General features: G+C 49.3%; 2 protein-coding genes across 2 annotated transcripts; one reads left to right on the top strand and one right to left on the bottom strand.

Moving 5' to 3' along the window:
• The first annotated feature begins 6 nt into the window (after nt 1-6).
• On the top strand, nt 7-7,353 carry KIAA1191 (KIAA1191 ortholog). The gene is made up of 6 exons (XM_026857969.1): nt 7-65; nt 1,338-1,464; nt 3,094-3,218; nt 4,495-4,601; nt 4,927-5,063; nt 5,526-7,353. The coding sequence occupies exons 2-6, from the start codon at nt 1,359-1,361 to the stop codon at nt 5,732-5,734; spliced, it is 684 nt and encodes a 227-aa protein (XP_026713770.1). The 5' UTR covers nt 7-65; nt 1,338-1,358; the 3' UTR covers nt 5,735-7,353.
• A 1,738-nt stretch (nt 7,354-9,091) lies between these two features.
• Nucleotides 9,092-15,359, bottom strand: SIMC1 (SUMO interacting motifs containing 1). The gene is made up of 9 exons (XM_026857967.1): nt 14,612-15,359; nt 14,153-14,373; nt 13,475-13,544; nt 12,929-13,140; nt 12,307-12,486; nt 11,695-11,823; nt 10,580-10,736; nt 10,418-10,502; nt 9,092-9,464 (listed from the first exon to the last, which is right to left on the bottom strand). Exons 2-9 carry the CDS (start codon nt 14,335-14,337, stop codon nt 9,244-9,246), a joined length of 1,239 nt encoding a protein of 412 aa, XP_026713768.1. The 5' UTR covers nt 14,338-14,373; nt 14,612-15,359; the 3' UTR covers nt 9,092-9,243.
• Between the last annotated feature and the right edge of the window lie 1,477 nt (nt 15,360-16,836).

Here is a 16,836-nt window from a genome sequence, read left to right as displayed (position 1 = left end):
TGTGCGCCAACGTCCTCTGGAAGCAGCCGGTCATCCCCGAGCGAAAGTACCAGGAGCTCTCGAAGGTACGGGCCGGCCGGTTGCCGCGGTGGCCCTGGCCCGGGACCGGCCTCTATGTCCCCGGCAGCCCTCCTGCCTGGCCGGTGAACCGCACCGGGTGAGCTGCCCACCCCCGGGCTCCGCAGCAGAGACCTGGTGGGCCCTAGGGGGGTGCTGGGGACAAGAGACCGGCTTCGCCGCCAGGCCCAGTTGTGAGAACACTGAGGTATGGCTGAGATAGGTGTGTTATGTGAGATTCCTTATGGGTAGAGTCTTCAAGCTGTAACCAGGTGTAATTAAACCAGAGCAAAAGAGTAGATTTAGGTTGGATGTAAACTCTTTATGGTGAGGGTGGTGAGGCACTGAAAAACGTTGCCCAGAGAGGTTGTAAATGTACCCTTCCTGGAAGTGTTCAAACTTTGGTGGGATGACGCTGTGAGCAGTCTCATTGAGTGAAAGTTTTGCCTGGCCTAAACTTTATGAAATTACTATGGGGATGCTTTTGAGTGAAGGATCAACTCTTAAATTTAGAGGCTGTTTTCTAAAGTTTGAAGTGAAGTTAAATGATGAATAGAAGTAGATAACTGCATGCTTTTAAGTTTAACCTTTACTTTTTGCCTTATTTTGTTTTAAAAAATCTTTCTTGTGGAAGAAAACCTAAACTTGTGTCTTGGTGCAAAAAGCAAACTGTCATGTCAGGAAACAGTAACTCCTGTGTTAGGTGGAGGAAGTCTGTTTCACAGGATTTCTTGTTTTCTAGCATTCATTGTCTGGTTCTTTGTTGCTAGGGTCTCATAATCAGTGGTAGAGCTGTGACCACTAGATACACTGAGCAGGAAACTGATACAAGAAATGAGGGGGAAAACAAGATCTAAACACCAGCCTGTTATCTGTGAGACTGCTGTTCTGTAAAGAGCTTGTGTTTGAGCTGTCTATGGAAGGGTGCTCTTGCCCAGTTGATCTTGAAGTCTGATTTGCAGTTATGAGAATGGAAGTAGATATGTTCTGGTTTCTGTCCTGTTGACCTTTTTATACTTAGGCTAACAACTTGCTGGTTCTGAGCTTGGTAGATTTTCAAATGTTTGATGCAAGTTGCTTGTCCATGGCTAAGAATTACAAAGTTCAAGCTCTAAATGTTCCTGTGCTGTAGTGAGAAAAGTGTGCAGGTTTCTCTCATGGGATGTAGGATAGCTGCTAGAGCAGCTTGGCCTTGTCTCATTTGAGTAGTTAAAGATGTGTCCTGGCAAGGTGCTGAGCTACTTTCTCATCTTAAACTGTCCCCTGCTTCTTCCCTACAGCTTGAGGAAGGGGATGCCAATATGAATGCTCCTGTCATAACTCCTTCATCGTCCACTGAAAGTGTGAACAAGATACCTGTGGTGAAGGCCAAGGCCACTCACATCATCATGAACTCTCTAATTACAAGTAAGAATGCTCACCTCTGATGTGGTGACTAAGGAGGTATGGGCATAAGTGTGCTCTGTAGCTTGGTAACGCCTCAAGGTAACTACCAGGGTTACTGGAGAATCTGGGGGTTTAGACTCTGCTCTTGAGCTGTATGAGTTTCTTTGGAGGATGCTTCTAGAAGGAAGCAAGGAACTAGGGAATAGGCCGCAATTACTGCCTCTGTTTCCAGGTGCTGGAGGGGGGTGACGGGGAGGCGTGCAGGGCACATTATCTGCTGATAGGACACGGCAGTCTGTGCCACCTTGTTGCTGTAGTGCAGAGGCGGTGGCTGCTGCTGCTCTGTTTGCTTATTAACTTTCTATTTCTGAATGACAGGTAGAGCTCTAAAATTAACCAAAGTGGTGTGGAGACCTGGCATACTGTGCTAATGGAGCACTGGCTGGCATTTATGTTAGTTAATAGCAGCAGCAGCAGCAGCTGTCTCAACAGTAACACTTTAAAAAAAACAAACCTCCTAAAGCATGATCCCTTAAAATCAAATTGGGTCAGTTATGTGTGCAGAGAAGACATGCCCATTTGCAATGAGGAATTATTCATGTGTTAATCTGTCCCTGCTGCCTCTTAGTAGCTGGGATATGAGCTTCATCTTTTCCTCCAAGCTGTGCTTGTAAAGGCTTCTGGATTTTTCAGACCAGCATTTTGGAATAGCTATACATTTGCACTTATTTCAGTCTTGGCTCAAAAATAACTCAAATAACCAACATATCAGAAAATAACATCCAGGAGTATAGACTTCTGGACAGCAGCTCCTGTTTTAGTCTAATGATAAAATACTAATCTAGTTAAGACTATGATAGCCTAAAAATCTTCTTGTGTTATCAGAAGTCAGCAGCCCCTCTCAGGAAGAACATTCAGTCACAGATTAGAAATTAACAAAGGTCCTTAGGTTTCTTATATATACAGTGCATTATCCCTGCAAATAACATTAATATGGGAAGTGTTATCTGTTTTAAAGGCTTTTCCAGTAATCTTTCTGCGCTCTTAATTCCTTTTGAATTTTTTCTTAGTGTAGTGGGGGAAAGTGCTTATATTTTTCAGAATGGAAGTTGGTATCAGTGTATTAGATGCTCTATAGATTCTCTGTTTGGCTGAAATAGCTTCTTTTACCTCATCTAGAATCACTGGGAGTGTCTACCACCTCTTCTGCAAGGCTGTGACTGTCAGATTACATAGTGGGGGTGGTGAAAGACTTGATTTTGCTGTTGGCCAAAAAACCCTGCCTTGAATCTAGAGGATCACTTAATGTCCAGTTTATTGGGGTCTCCTGGATTTAGAAAGTTATAATCAGGAGTGATGCAGCTTCTTGGGTGAGATGGGTTTAATTACAGGTGTTGCATTTGTAATAAATCTGGTGATTTGGGACAAATCACTGTTGATCTGACTCAGCCCTATGACTCAGGATAGTTTTCAATTCAGATAGTTTTCAGTTCTCCTTAGCTTCATCTTGCTGCCTCTGTCAACTCATCACGACACGTAGGTATGAATGATAAAAAAAGGGTCTTATATTCAGCTGCTTAAATTGCCTTTGTTTGCTAGAACTGCTTGTGGTGGCATTTCTGTGTGAATATGTGCTCTTGTCCGTTCCAGAGCAGACTCAGGAGAGCATTCAGCGCTTTGAGCAGCAGGCAGGGCTGAGAGACGCTGGCTACACTCCCCACAAAGGCCTCACTACTGAGGAGACCAAGTATCACTGGGTGGCTGAGGCAGTCCACGTAAGGCTTGTTTTGCATTGAATTTCTCTGTTGTGCTAGCTTAACACCTATCTAGTGATGTAACTTGGTGCATATCACTAGGAACTCTGCTTAAACTGCTTCCTCTGAAGGCTTTTAGCTCATTGTGTAAAAAAGGTTACATACTTTAAAATAGAAGTTAACACTAGCCTTTATAGTTTTGAAACAAACTTTTTTCTGAAATCTATCTCATTCCACAGTCATGTCAGACTGTCAGTGTCTTTCCAAGTGGGGATATCCCTACACTGAATCTAGTTTCTTGCTATACCTTTTGTGCCCTGTGACTGTGTAATTGTCTCAAGAGACTGTGTAGACTGTGCATTTCTGATGTGGAAGTTAGCAGATGAAATTGGGCTTGCCTCTTACTGGAAATAAAGACAAAAGTCTTGAAATCAACATGCTTCTGATGAGCTCAGTTGCCCACAGTAATCTTGCAGTTGGAGTTTAATAGTGAACTCTCCAAGTGTACTCCCACAAAGGTCAAAGTTTCAGTAACAATGTTGGTGAATTGCATTAGTGTGGCTTGGATAGCCACAGGAAACATTCTGAGAAGGTGCCTGTGTCAGTGTTTGAACTATAACTGCCCTTCAATTGACTTCTTCAAAGTTCAGTTTGTACTGTCTGACTTGTAATAACCTGGTTCACGTACACCCAGTTCCTGTTTATTTTATGACCAGGCATACTTTTCAAATGTGGTTCATCGTGGTGTTCTAGAGCAGTGTTTTCATCCTGCTGTATGTGAATTACTTCTCAGGGTCTAGCACTCCTTGTACCTTCTGTATGAGGTCTGGTCTCGCCTTCATTAGACAACTTCTGGGACTGTAAGCTTTCTTGCTCTGAAAAGTGCTGCAGACAAATGGCTGCTGTGACACTTGGGCTCGTTACCAGGTAGCTGAACTGCTGTGGAAGCTCTCTGCTACATCTGCAACCTCACTATGAATGCTGGTATTAAGCATTACTGGTGGGTAGTGATGCTGAATTGCAGAGTAAGCTGTAGGTGTTTGCTTTCTCTAGCCTGGAGGATGTGCCTTGAGCATAGCAGACTTCCAAAATGCTCATATCTGATGTGGAAAGAAGCTTAAGGGGTGTATGCAAGTATTGTAATACTGGGTTTAACTTTAGGTGAAGTGACATTTAAACCCTTTACCGCCTGTGATATAAACAATTGTCCAGTTTTGACAATAAAGTGGGATGTTTATTCCTTATGTCTTGTATTTAAGCTCTGTTGCTTCTGTGTTTCTCTTGCCTCTCCTAACAGAAGCTAAAAATGCAGAGTGGAGAGATGACGAAAGATGACAAACAGACTTCTTCTGCTCAGTCCACTCCAAGCAGCACTCCCCATTCTTCTCCTAAGCATAAAAACAGGTACTCTGTTCTGGCAGACCACTGCCTCCTTTGGTTTCCTACAGGTTGCTGAGGTGGGAACTGCTACAAATAACCTTCTTACCCAGTGAGGGACTGTCAGTGGGGTGAAATTCAGAGCTTGCTGTGCATCTGTATCGGATAGGTTCAAATGTTGAAAGCCTGTGGAACTTAAACATACATATCTTCATCCTGGGTGGTAATGAGCCTATTAAGATAGTTTAAATTGCCCCTGATGATTACATGTAAAGTTCCTGACACAGTGGGGCCACTTGAAGTATGTATTCTCGTGTTTTATACATCTCTGATTTTTTTTTTTTTTCCCTAGGGGTTGGTTTAGTCAGGGATCCTCTAGTTCTCTCACTGGCCCAGACTTTGCCATGGAAGCTGGTGGAGACAAATTGCCATCAGAAAGATGGAGCTTTTTTGGACCCAAAGCCATCCAGAAATCCACCACTGATCCAGGTACGTCCTCTAAAATCTGCTGTGCAAGAAGAGCTAAGGGAGAACTGTCATGCAACAAACTTTCTAGCTATTTCTGGAGCTTTATCCTGCTTGCCTTGTTACTTTCTAGGATCACCCTGTGAATGTGTGCTAGTCATATAATTTCTTTGCCTAAATATAAAGCAGTTAGATAAAACCTGTGCCAAGGATCTGAAACTAGGAATAACTTGCACTGAGCTGCAGTGGAAGGGCAGGGTGTGGAGGTGACAGCTTTTTACTCTTTCTCTGCTCTCTGGTGGAACAAGAACTGGAGGTGCCAGCAACTGATGTGGAATAGGCTTTAGATATCATGAATCTGCTGGGTCTTGCATGGGTTTTCTGCAGTGTTGGGCATCAGTGATACTGCTCACTCCTGGCAGCAGTGGAAGGAGGACTTGGCTAGTTTTCCTAGCTCTTACATGCTGTGATTTTTATCTTCATCAGGAGGATTTACCATCCAATCCTATAAAGGTGCCCAGAAGCCATCCCCGATGGAGCTGATGCGTGCTCAGGCTACTAGGATGCCAGAGGATCCAGTCACCTTCAAGCCCCCCAAAATGGACATTCCAATTGCAGAAGGGAGGAAACAATCTCCACGTTCCCATAATATCAAGCCTCGGGATCTGAATGTGCTCACTCCTACTGGGTTCTAGGAAGAATGCTTCTGGTGTCTTTAGTGGGCTACAGGGTGTCTTTAGGCTCTGCTTCCCTGTCCCATTGTGCTGCAGTAAAATAGGAAAGTCTCCCTTCAGCTCTACATCTCAGAAAAAGTTATGACTGTCCTCCTAGAGCCAGCCTGGGAAAAAATCCTGCACTAGTACTAAACCAATGTAAACCATCCTGTCTGCTGTATTGCACCAGTTGGGTCTTCTAGGCTGCACTAGATGTGCTTCCCAGTACTCTTCACCACAGTCAAACCTTGAATCGTTCCGTGGGACAGGACTGCGTGTGGTGTACAAGCAGGCTGGCTTGTCTACCTGTAGTCCGATTGTTGTCCTGCTCAGTGCTGCAGTACCTGCAGGAGGACTGTGGTTCTGTCTGGTAGATGGAGAATGCCAAAAGAAAATCATGAAAACAAGCAAGCACTGAAAACTGCAACATTAACTGCCAGAAGGAAGCTGCTCTGGGAATGTGGTGGGTCAGTTTTAAATGTGTTGCTCCCTTACTATCCAGTGTGACCTTATTGTTTAACACTTAGTTCTTGGAATTTTTTTAAAGGAAAAATGGACCAGTGACCATTGAGGCACTTTCTAGAAAGGCAGGGAGTAGAATCTAATAGGGCTTGGCAGTAACAAGCAAGAATTGCTTCTCTTCCAGCTCTTCATGTTTCTCCAAAAATGTGGAAATGACCAGAGCTGGTGTGGCTTGAATGAAGTAATCCTCTCTCCTTTCTGCAAAACAACACTGTCCTGTTCTTTCCTAGGCAACAGACTTACAGATGTTCTGGCACTCTGGGTGCTGCTTTTTTTTTTTTTTTTTTTTTTTCCCTAACATTTTGTATGAATTCTGTAGAAGTGTATTAGACGCCAGCAGCACTTCTCAAATAGGGTTTTTTGTTTCCTCAGCATTAAATAAATGCATTTTTCAGGGCTGGGAGAGGACTGAGGGCAGATCAAGCTTAAACATCCCTCCTGGCTATGATACAGCTATATGTAATTTTTGGCCTAGTCAGAACCTGTTACTGGGAACAGCTAACATTTGCTTTTGTGAGAAGTGGAAGGAACTCCTGGCTACCATCTAATCCTTTAAGCGTTATAGGCAGCATTGCTCTGTAATATTCATTTGTCCTGTGGCAAACAGCTTTCCTCTCTGGATCCCATGGTTGTTGCAGAGCTCCTTCAGCCAGCAGCAGGCTTTCTGTAGCTGCCAGGTGGCAGCAGCAGCCTTGCATCTGGTACTGGGAGCTTCTCCGTTGCCAGGACTTTATACAGAGGTTACTTAACTGGTAACCGTTGAGCTCTGAGGTTTCTGCTGCCTTAAACCAAACATTCCTCCTGGAGGCTGAGGCAGGGTTGGCTCACTCAGCTAGCTGCTGTCCCCTCTGAAGAAGCACGTTTTGTGGCTCTGCTTCCTCTCGAGCTTTGACAACACTGCCAGTGATGTATTGTGTTGAAAGTTTCCCACCCAACTAAGCAGTTTGCAGTGTCACCACTCATTTGCACCTTGGCAATCAGTGACTCATTTGATACTAATTTATTTGTTGTCTGTATTCATGTCTCTAATGTGTATGATTTTTTTGTTTGTTACAAGAAAATAAAATCCTGTGAATGGAAGTACTTGGTGTGTGTTGGTGCTGACGAAGCATCTGTGGAAGAAATATGGGGCTGTGCAGTTAATAAGGCTCTGGCAGCACTTGTGCTAGGGTGGAATGTTTGCTCTGTAAAACTCTTTTGACAGGGAAACTAGCCAGACTCAGATGAAGCTTCTGCAGACGAAACATGAAATCTTTGTTTTCTTAAGCTGTTCAAATGGTGATTCTTCATGTTCCCGAGACTGCTTCTCTTGCAGCTTGTGTGCTGTTTGCACCTGTACAGTAGAAGTGGGCCCAAGTGTGGGAGCTGGGCTGGTATTTACCTGGAGGTGCCCAGCTCCCAGGGGTGTGGCCACCTCTGCTTTGCCACCTTCTAAATTCTGGTCTGAGTGCTGCTGTAGCTTTTGTAGCTGCCCAGGTACTGCTGATAGAGCACATGGTTCTCCAGGGCTGGGGATGTCTGAACTGGACACTGGGTTTCCTTGCTCCTAGACTGTTAGCAGAACTAAAAGTGATGAAATAGATCCTGAAGCACCCAGGTACTCTGGTACAGGCTGCTGCTGCATGTCTAGGTTAGACTAATCTCATAGCTCAGTTTGGAAAGACTGGGATTAGAGTGTGGCCTCTTGGTGTGATATACTTGCTCTACTTTCTGTATTTTACTACAGCATCATTCTTGGGGATGTGACCAACAGATTAGAAAATAACATCCATAACTATGGACCTCTTGCTGGAATGTGGCTTCTTTTCTCATCTAATTATAGAAGTCTAATCCACTTAAAAGGACCTAACTGGAAAATATATGTGAATGAGCATGCCATGTAGGGAGAGCAGCTTTCTAGGGCAGAGAGTATTGGGAGGTTACTATTGGGAATGCTTCTGGCTACTACTCACAAAACCAGACCTTCACTTTTCCCTGGATGGTTTAGCCCTGGATTAGAGGGGCAGTGGTTTGTTCTACATCTGGCAGTTGGGAAGAGGCTTCCTCAAGAACAAGGAGCAAACCTGTGAGCCCCAGGTCAGACCCTTCCACAGTTCTGGGCAAACTGAAGCCAGTCTTCTGGATGAGGCCTTGCTGTGTGGTGAGCACTAACATCAGGACTACTCCATTCCTGACCCTGACTGTGCTGCCTGTTGCTGTGAGGCTCTTTCTTCATTAGGACCCTGCCAAGGCTCAACTACCCCAGGGGCAGATAAAGGGGTGGCGGGGCAGCTACAGGAATCTTTCTCCCACTGCAAACCTTTGTTTCTTCTGAACTGTCTGAAGAGACCTGTAGAAATGTCTGACTGCTGCCTGACCTCAGCTATGATTTGAGTTGATGGCAGTGTATTTGAATTGAATATTCATCACGCATGCTTGCCTGCAGTGCAGACATTTTCCTGCATTCCAGAAGAGGCGCAGCAGCCTTTTCAGCTAATGCTGCTATCCAGTCCTCCCTCTTGACATGCTAATCACCTCAGGCAGTCATGTAGATGTATTTGATTGGGAACAGAAATGTTCCTCTCCTGAGGACTGAGCAGCATTGCTCAGGGATCACTGCACTGTGAGTGCCCTAGCTGCAGCTGACACCTGCTTTTTTTGTTTTCTCAAATATTATTACCTTTTCCTAAATATTGAAAAAGTGATTTGGCATTTTGCTTGCTGTGCAAACTACTGTCAGTTTATGGCTGTGTTAGTCTAATGCTATCCCCAGGTACAGCTGACAGTGCTCTGCACTTGGGGCAGAGCTGGCACCAAGATAGAAGACTCAGCAAATATGAAAATAATTTATTTTTTAAAAGTGTACAAAGTGCCTTGTGAAGCTGTAGGAGGAAGCAAGTTTAAAAAGAAATTCCAACACCATGTAAATGAGACACTTTTCCAAAGAACCACCAAGCTCTTTGTGCTTCCTGCTGCAGTGGTTGTCTCCATCAGGTAGAAGTGATAATGAGGAACAATTCCCGAAGCATGCACAACTTCTCCATGATCTGCAGGGGAAAAGGTTGCCCCAGAGCCTGCTGCATGCGGCTGATGAAGTCCTCTATCTTCAGCTGAATGTCCAGATGGCTGATGTCATCATCATCTTGCAGCTTGGGCTTGGCTTTCTGAACGATCAAGTCCATCCGGTCGTTGAGTGAGCTCCGCAAGTGCTCTGCAAGAGGAAATGCTGGTGTGGAAAGGCAACACACAGTGGGCTGCCTGACCTGTTCAGGGACAGATCGCAGCGTGTTGCAGGCAGCGCTGAGCTGTGGTGAGGAGCGGTTGGCAACTGTGCTGGTCCTCTCATGGTTATGCTTGATGCTTCTGCATGAGACTAGCCTGGTGAAAGAAGGAACTGTCCCCTTCTGGAAGTCAGTCTGCATGTGGAGAGAGCCCAAGAAGTGGGGAGTGGGCAGGGCTTGTAGCATCCTTTTCTCCTGTGCTAGTGACAGACTGGACAGCTGTCCAGCTGCAGAGGAGAGTCTCCAAAGAGCTTAACAACAGTAATCATCTAGGGCTTCAGGGAGAATAAGACTCTGCACATGAGATGGTGGTTTCCTCTCCCTTCCTCCTTAACTCTGGGCTAAAGCAGCAGAAATTGGGAAAAGACTTCAGAACTTTCTGGTAAAATGATTTTAGAAAGTTTTCAGGAGTGGTTTCTGACTGTGCCACTCTCCTGGGGTCAGAAATGCTGCTCCTTCCATGGCTACTGTGGGTGGTGCTCCCTGCCCCATCTACCTAGTGCTGAGTGTATCCTGGCTTTATCATCCCTTTGCCTTCTGCTTTTCCTCCTAAACCACCCTCTTCTTCCACCCACTATGTGTGCAACTTAGACAGTGGGTACAAACACACCCTTGTGTAATTCTCAGTGCTGGGATAGATCCTTTAGGAAGTAGGCTATTTCTTAGGGGCTAAACCTGGCAAAGCAAGTTGGGTGCTCTGCTTGATGCGACAGGACTTCTTTGCTCTGACTGCTGGGAACAGTTACTAGCACAGACAGAGGCACATTATATTTCTAAGACTCAGTTGCCATGAGTTCAAAAGTGATGAGGAAGGGTACTTCAGCTCTTCTACTGCAGTCTCTTGATAAGAGCATGTTTATTAAGGTCAGAACAAGCTGCTTACCCAGTACTACATTTTGGTAACTTGTCAGCATCAAACTCAAGTATTGCAGCATCTCATCCCATTTTTGCCATGTTGCTGTTTCGTCCTATGACAGAAGACAGTAACTGGTTATTAGAAGAGATTTTCCAAGAGAAAACAAGGTGAAGAAGTTGGACCAGATACCTGGTATTGCAGCAGCACAGAGGAGTGGCTCAGGAAGTACAGGATCTTGGCTAGAGACAAGGGCAAGGTCGTGGGCACCTCGCAACTATGCTGGAACAGCAGCTCTAGCAGTTTGCAGCGCAGGAGCTGGCTCTCCATGGTGTTTAAGAAAGCTTCCCTGGAAGACAAAAGGATTTATTCTGAGGGAGACAGCACAGCCTGACCTGGGACAACTGCTCTAGCATGTTCCTGGTGGCCCATCAGTGCTGATCTGCTGCAGGGGCTGCCCAGCAGCACAGTGGAAGGAAAACCACCAGATGCGATAGAGACCATAGTTAGGCAGCTTGGCCATGGACATATTTACATCCTTAGGTCTGACCTGTGGCAACTCGAGGTCGGTACGGTCTGTGAAGCAAGCTTAGCTGCTTCACTTCACCCTGCCCAGCAGCCTGTGCAGAAGTTACCCATTCCTGCTGACTTGCAGGGAGCACAGCCAAGCAAGTGTGAAGTGGGGTCAGCAGCCCCCTGGATCTAGGAGATCTGTGCTGGGAGGAGCAATAGCTTGGTTAGAGTTAGTTTGGCTTGATTAGACCTGGTGTGTGATCAGAGAAAGTTCTGCTAAAAGGGTCTGAAAGGGCTGACTGCTGGTGCTGGCAAACACAGTTTTGAAATGTTTGTGGGTCTAGTGGTTTCATGTCTACACTAGAATCCTTGTGCTTTGGCTTCAGATGCTGCATTTCTTAGAGAAGCAAACAAAAGTACGTCAAGGCAGAGCTGCAAGAACTGCATTATATTTCTGATGAGCTTCTCAGTTGTCCCTGTGAATCAGTGATGTGTTTGCCAGTATTTGACCATGCTGATGCAGAGTGCTACTTTTCAGACCCTCTTTACAGTTTTAAGGTACTGCAACTATAACAAGTGGGAGAATCAACTTTTCTCAGCAACACAGGAGCTGGGGAGATGTGTTCAGCTGGTGCTGTTCTATCTCCATGGGATCTGTCAGTCCAACAGCCATGTGTTTGCTGGCTGGGTCAAAAATGACCCTATGGTATTTTATGCATCCAGACTTGGATGTAAATTGGGAATAAGATTATTGCTCGCACAGGCAGATGCTGCCTTGTGTATGTTTCTCTCACCTTTGGCTCCTCAGAGGAATGTTCAGTATAAATGGGAATATCACATCTGCGATCTTACAGGAGCTGCAGTTGGGAGATTTGTCCACTTCCACTGCGATGGACAACATCCGCTGGAGCAGGAGCATCACCCTGGGTTAGAGACAGTCAACACTAAGAGACACTACCCCTCAGCTTGCAAAGTAAAGCAGTAGGGATGGCACCTTGTTCCACCTTGTGCCCTGCAGTGAGGGACATAGGAAACAGTAGGCTAGATTTGATGTGTCTTGGTGACTTTTGAATTTGATGCTCTTGGAAGCAGAGCTAATCCCCAGACAGGCCCTCAGGAGGTCTCAGTGGCTCTACTGAGCATTGGTGGAGCAACACTAGGCAGCCTGAGCTGTGGGCCAAGAGCCAGCCTTATGCTACATGCAAGAGGAGGAGCTTACTGAGCCAGTTTCCTACCAGGTGAGGAAGTCTCTTGCTCACCAAATCTATGTCTACCCCGAAGGAGACCCAGCAAAACCGGTCACAGGTACAGCCTGGCTTCCTGACCTGACAGGGAGCCACTCTGGCTCCTCCCTGACTTGGGCCCCACGATGAGCCAGCGAGGAGTTGGGGGCTTCTGGGGCTTACTTCTGGGTGAAGAAAGCTGGTGGAGCCACCTCTGCCTGGTCAGTGCTGGCCTGACATGGTGCAGATGAGCTGTGTTCGGCCCTTGCTTCTGCTGAAGAGGGTGTAGTTTCTTGTGGCTGCTTCTGGGGCTTGGAGAACCCGACTCCAGTAACTGCTATGACCAACCATTCGACCACCTCCCTGGGACAGAAACAGGAACTTTAGTGGGGATGGGCCTGGTTTTGCTGCATTCTGACCTCTAGATCCACTTGGAGCTTAAGGAAAGACCCCAAGGATGAAGAATACATCCCACCCACTTGGACAGGTTAGGGAGCAGCTGTGCTGATATATACACTTGTCAACAGACCTGCCTCTTCCTCAGTCCTGTCTCAAGCAATACAAATCTGACCTCATTCCTGGGAAAAACCCACTAGGTTGCAGCTGGAAATGACTTGCATAATCTCTGCTGGTTCGCTTTTGTAAAACTGCCCCTGTTCTTTATACCTGGGCCTTACAGCTCCCTCTGTCTCCCAAACTTGTTTCCTGGAAAGTCTAACCTAGAGTCTTGACAAATGTTGCCTGAGCTCCTGCCTCTCAGCATCTGGTTAGAGAACAGGGGGGAGGAGGCGGCGGCATCCCTTACTTGACATTGTTGAAGCACTTGTCACATGAAAGCACTTTCTTAGCAATTGACTTCTGCAGCATGCGCAACCTCAGGTTCTGCTGGAAGTCGTCCTCCAGGGTCTGCACCACATACTGCAGGAAGAGGAGCCAGCCAGGGGGCTTGTTCTGAGGGCAGATGTAGATAGTATGAGCCTGGCAGAGCCACAGATTGAGGAGCACCAGGGAATTTGTCTGTCTTGGGAATAAGCAGATATGACTGATGAATAGCTCCAGGAAGGGCTGGCTGGCTCAGTTCTACCACTGTGACCCACAGAGGCTTTGTGTTGCTGTGCCTTCTTCAGATGACACAACCTGCCTCCAGCTAAGCAGCAGGATAGGGAGCATTGTGAATGCATGTGGGATATCCAACTGGGACTTGCTGCCCTCAGTAGCTGCAATAAAACTACATGTTGGACTGGCCCATTTTGCAGCAGAGCACAGCCATGTGAGGCCTTGGGACAATGCTTACCCTCAGGCCGTGTCCTGGATGATCCCTGCCCAATGTGAGACACGTGGTGCCAAGTACCTGTTCCTCCATGATGTATTTCAGCAGCATCCAGTCCCATCCCACTGTGGCAGCGTTGGCTGGATGGAGCCTGCAAGGACAGCACTGTCCATTTGCACTGAACTGCCCGACTGTCTGCCTGGAAGCATGGCAGCCCCCCACCCTTCCCCAGCCCTTCCCACCCCACTTGCTCGGGGGCCTGCCCTGCCTTCTCTCCATCTCTGCCCTCTCCCTTTCTCCTCCCCTGACTATGTTCATTTTCTGAAAGCACCTCACTGGGGCTGTGCTCCATGGAGAGGCTCAGGACTCCTGGGCTTGTGGCCTCATAAAACATTGTGCCTCTCCGCAGGAACCCCGAGGACAGCAGGAAAACCAATTCAGCCACCTCGAGCCTATGGACCCTGCTACAGCCCAGGGAAGGCATTTCTGCCATGTCACTGCAGTGAAGAATGAGATCTGTGCTTCAGGAGCAAGGCAAACACACTCCTCTGTCCTAGAGGACTCCCTGGTGTCACAGGCTGTCCCTGACCCACCCTCAGACAGCCCAGGGTGTGCCTGTGCTGATACCAGGAGGATCACCCTGGGCTACAGGGGAAATTGCTCCCTGTTCTGTGGATGAGGACCATGGACCTTTATGCTGGGCAGGCCCCTGGGAACACCTAGCCAGCCCCAGGGCACCGTGGCAAAGGGAACACATACATTTGGATCTTCATCAGCAACATGTAGGTGTCCTTCAGGATCTCCCCTTGGTGGGAGTTCAACAGCATCTGTCTGATCAGGTGGGAGATAATTTCTTTGGGGGGACAGTGCTGGCGGGAGACAAACTCGCTCAGGAAATCCAAGGTGCCCTCCAGGAAGTTCTCCTCCATGGTGGTGTGCACCATGCTCAGCTTCCCTCTGGAGATGAGCTCAGGTTCCTGCTGCATACAAGGCAAAGCAATGGGTGAAAGCCAGCTCCCCTGACACAGAGGGACCCAGCTGTGACATGAAACCTGCCATGAAGGGAACTTCAATAACCAGAGATCCCAAATGCCTGGCAAAGCTTCCCCAAAAAGGGAAAGCGGAGCAGGGGCTGCCCCTGCTCCATCCTCTACCATAGGGGCTACTCTGAGCAGGCTCTGGCTGGGCTTGGCAGCAGCTGCTCTGAACCCTGTTTACCTGCTGTGTTTCCCTGCTGGATGCTATGCCTTGGAGAAAGAGGTGCTGGACCCCGCTCCTCCTGAAATAGTGCAGTTTGTTCAGCCAGGCCTTGCTGTCAACCTTGGTCCTGTCTGGGGTCACTTGCTGGATCGCTTTGTGTGGCGGTAAGTCATCTGTTACCAGCAAAGGCTCTTGGGGCTTCTCTGGGCTTGTGGGGACGGCTGGGGCAGGGCTCAGCCTTGGGGGGAGCTCTTTTTGCTGGCAGAGGTGGGGAGTCTCTTCCTCTGGGTCACCATCTCTCGAGCTGCTGCTGCTGTCCAGGCTGGAGAAGGACAGGGCCAGCGGCTCTAAGTCCAGCTCTGCGCTGGCCAGGGAGCCCAAGTCACTGTTAGAAATGGTAGTGCTGCAGTTCTGCTCTGGGCTGCAGGAGGAGCTGTGGCAGTTGGAGGGGGGCGAGTAGCAGCTCCAGTTCTCTGTGCTTTCTGCTGTGTCCGTGGTGGCACTGGGCTCTGTGGGAGCACCATGCCAGGGTGTTAGAGGGCTCGGCCTCACCACTGCCTCTGTTTCTTGTGTTGTGGTGGATGAGAGCTGGACATGGGATGTGTGTGCTGCTGGAACAGCAGGCACGGGCTTGGGGTGCTGGTCAGTACAGCTGGGGCTGTGGGGAGGGCTGCATGTGTCCTCCGTCAGGTCAATGATGGTGAGGCTCCTACAAGGCGCTGGGCCTGTGCTCGTGTCCTCGAAGGTCAGATCGATGATCTCCTGCGGGAACAGAGGGGTCAGTGCTATCAGCAACAGCGGCGCTTGAGTGCCTTGGTCCTCCCCTGCCAGAGACCTCTGCTATGGTGGCACTGTCACTCTAGCCCAAGGGGGAAAAGGGGCTCATTGGCACCAGCCCAGGAAGAGAAACCAGGGGCAAAAACCTCACTGCCTGGCCAAGGGGATGGGACAGCCTGTGGGGAGGCAGCCCCAAGCTCTAGTGTTGGCCTGCTCTGGCAGCACAGCTGAGCCCAAGCCCAATTCAGGCTCTTCTTCCCTGCTCCTGGCAGAGACAAACCCCCTGCTTCCTCTGGGGCTCCTTATGGCGAATGGCTGCATCCCCTGCTCCAAACACCTCTTGCCTTGACCCACAGCAGGTCTGGGAGCCTTCCTGGGGTGGGGAAACGCCAGCCCTGATGGGGTGCCTGGGGAGGGCAAGGGGAACGCAATGAGTGCTCCTGTCCCCAGAGGCTCCTGCCCAGCACTGGCAGGAGCAGTGCAGGATCCGACCCGCAGCATCCCACCCTGCGGCACGACCTCACCCGCTACAGAGACAGAAGTGGCGGGGAACAGAGCTACTGTCACATCCACGGCACCCAGGCAGAGCTACAGCAGCCCCAAGACTTTGGGGATTCCCACCCAGGACACGCCAGGTGATGCAGCACCCGGAGCTCCAAGGACGTGCCTGTCCGAGGGGCAGCAGGGGCAGGCAGGGGAAGGCAGCTCTGTCTCCACCACTGCCAGGCAGGACACGGCACTTCTCAGGATCTCGACATGCCTGGGAAGGGTCAGCGCCTGTTTGCTTAGAAAAAACACAAACCCTCAGCATCTTAAAGCAGGAACACGTTTTGCAGACAATTTAAGCCCATTTTTTCCCCTGACTCAGACCTGCTGCCTTTCCCAAGGAGGGGCCGCATGTAGCCTGGGGAGGTGGCAAAACCCAGCAGGCCTGGCGTGCTCCAGGAGCCGGTGGAGCCGAGGGCTGGAGGCAGGACCGGCCGGAGCCGGTCCTGCGGAGCTGCCGGTATCTGAAAACTGCATCAGAACAGGGGTCAACGGCACCCGGTGCCGGGGGGAGGACAGACCGTTCCCCCCAGAGCCGGGGCTGTGCCCCGCTGCCGCCGCACCGGCCCATCGTCCCCCCGGCCGCGGGGTGGCCCAGGTGAGGGGGATGGTGGCCGCTCTGCCGAGGGGCTGTACCCGACCGGGGGCTGAGCCCCGGCGGCCTGGAACCTTCCTCGAGCTGCAGCCGAGGGGACCATGACACTCCGTGGCTGGGATCTTCCTGGGGGGACACGGCCAAGGGGGCTAGAACCCCGGGGGGACACGCCTGGGGACCGGGCCTCTGCTGACGGGAGGCGGCCGAGGGGACAGGCGGCCTCCTGGGGGAGACTGGAGGGGATCCTTGGGGGCTGGGACCGTCCTGGGAAAGACGTGACCGAGGGGACCGGGCTCTCCGGGAGCGCACGGCCGGGGCTCGGGGT

The sequence above is a fragment of the Athene cunicularia genome (assembly GCF_003259725.1).
Source record: "Athene cunicularia isolate RWA chromosome 13 unlocalized genomic scaffold, athCun1 chr13_part1, whole genome shotgun sequence".
Taxonomy (NCBI): domain Eukaryota; kingdom Metazoa; phylum Chordata; class Aves; order Strigiformes; family Strigidae; genus Athene; species Athene cunicularia.
This window is presented reverse-complemented; position numbering and strand designations above follow the sequence as displayed.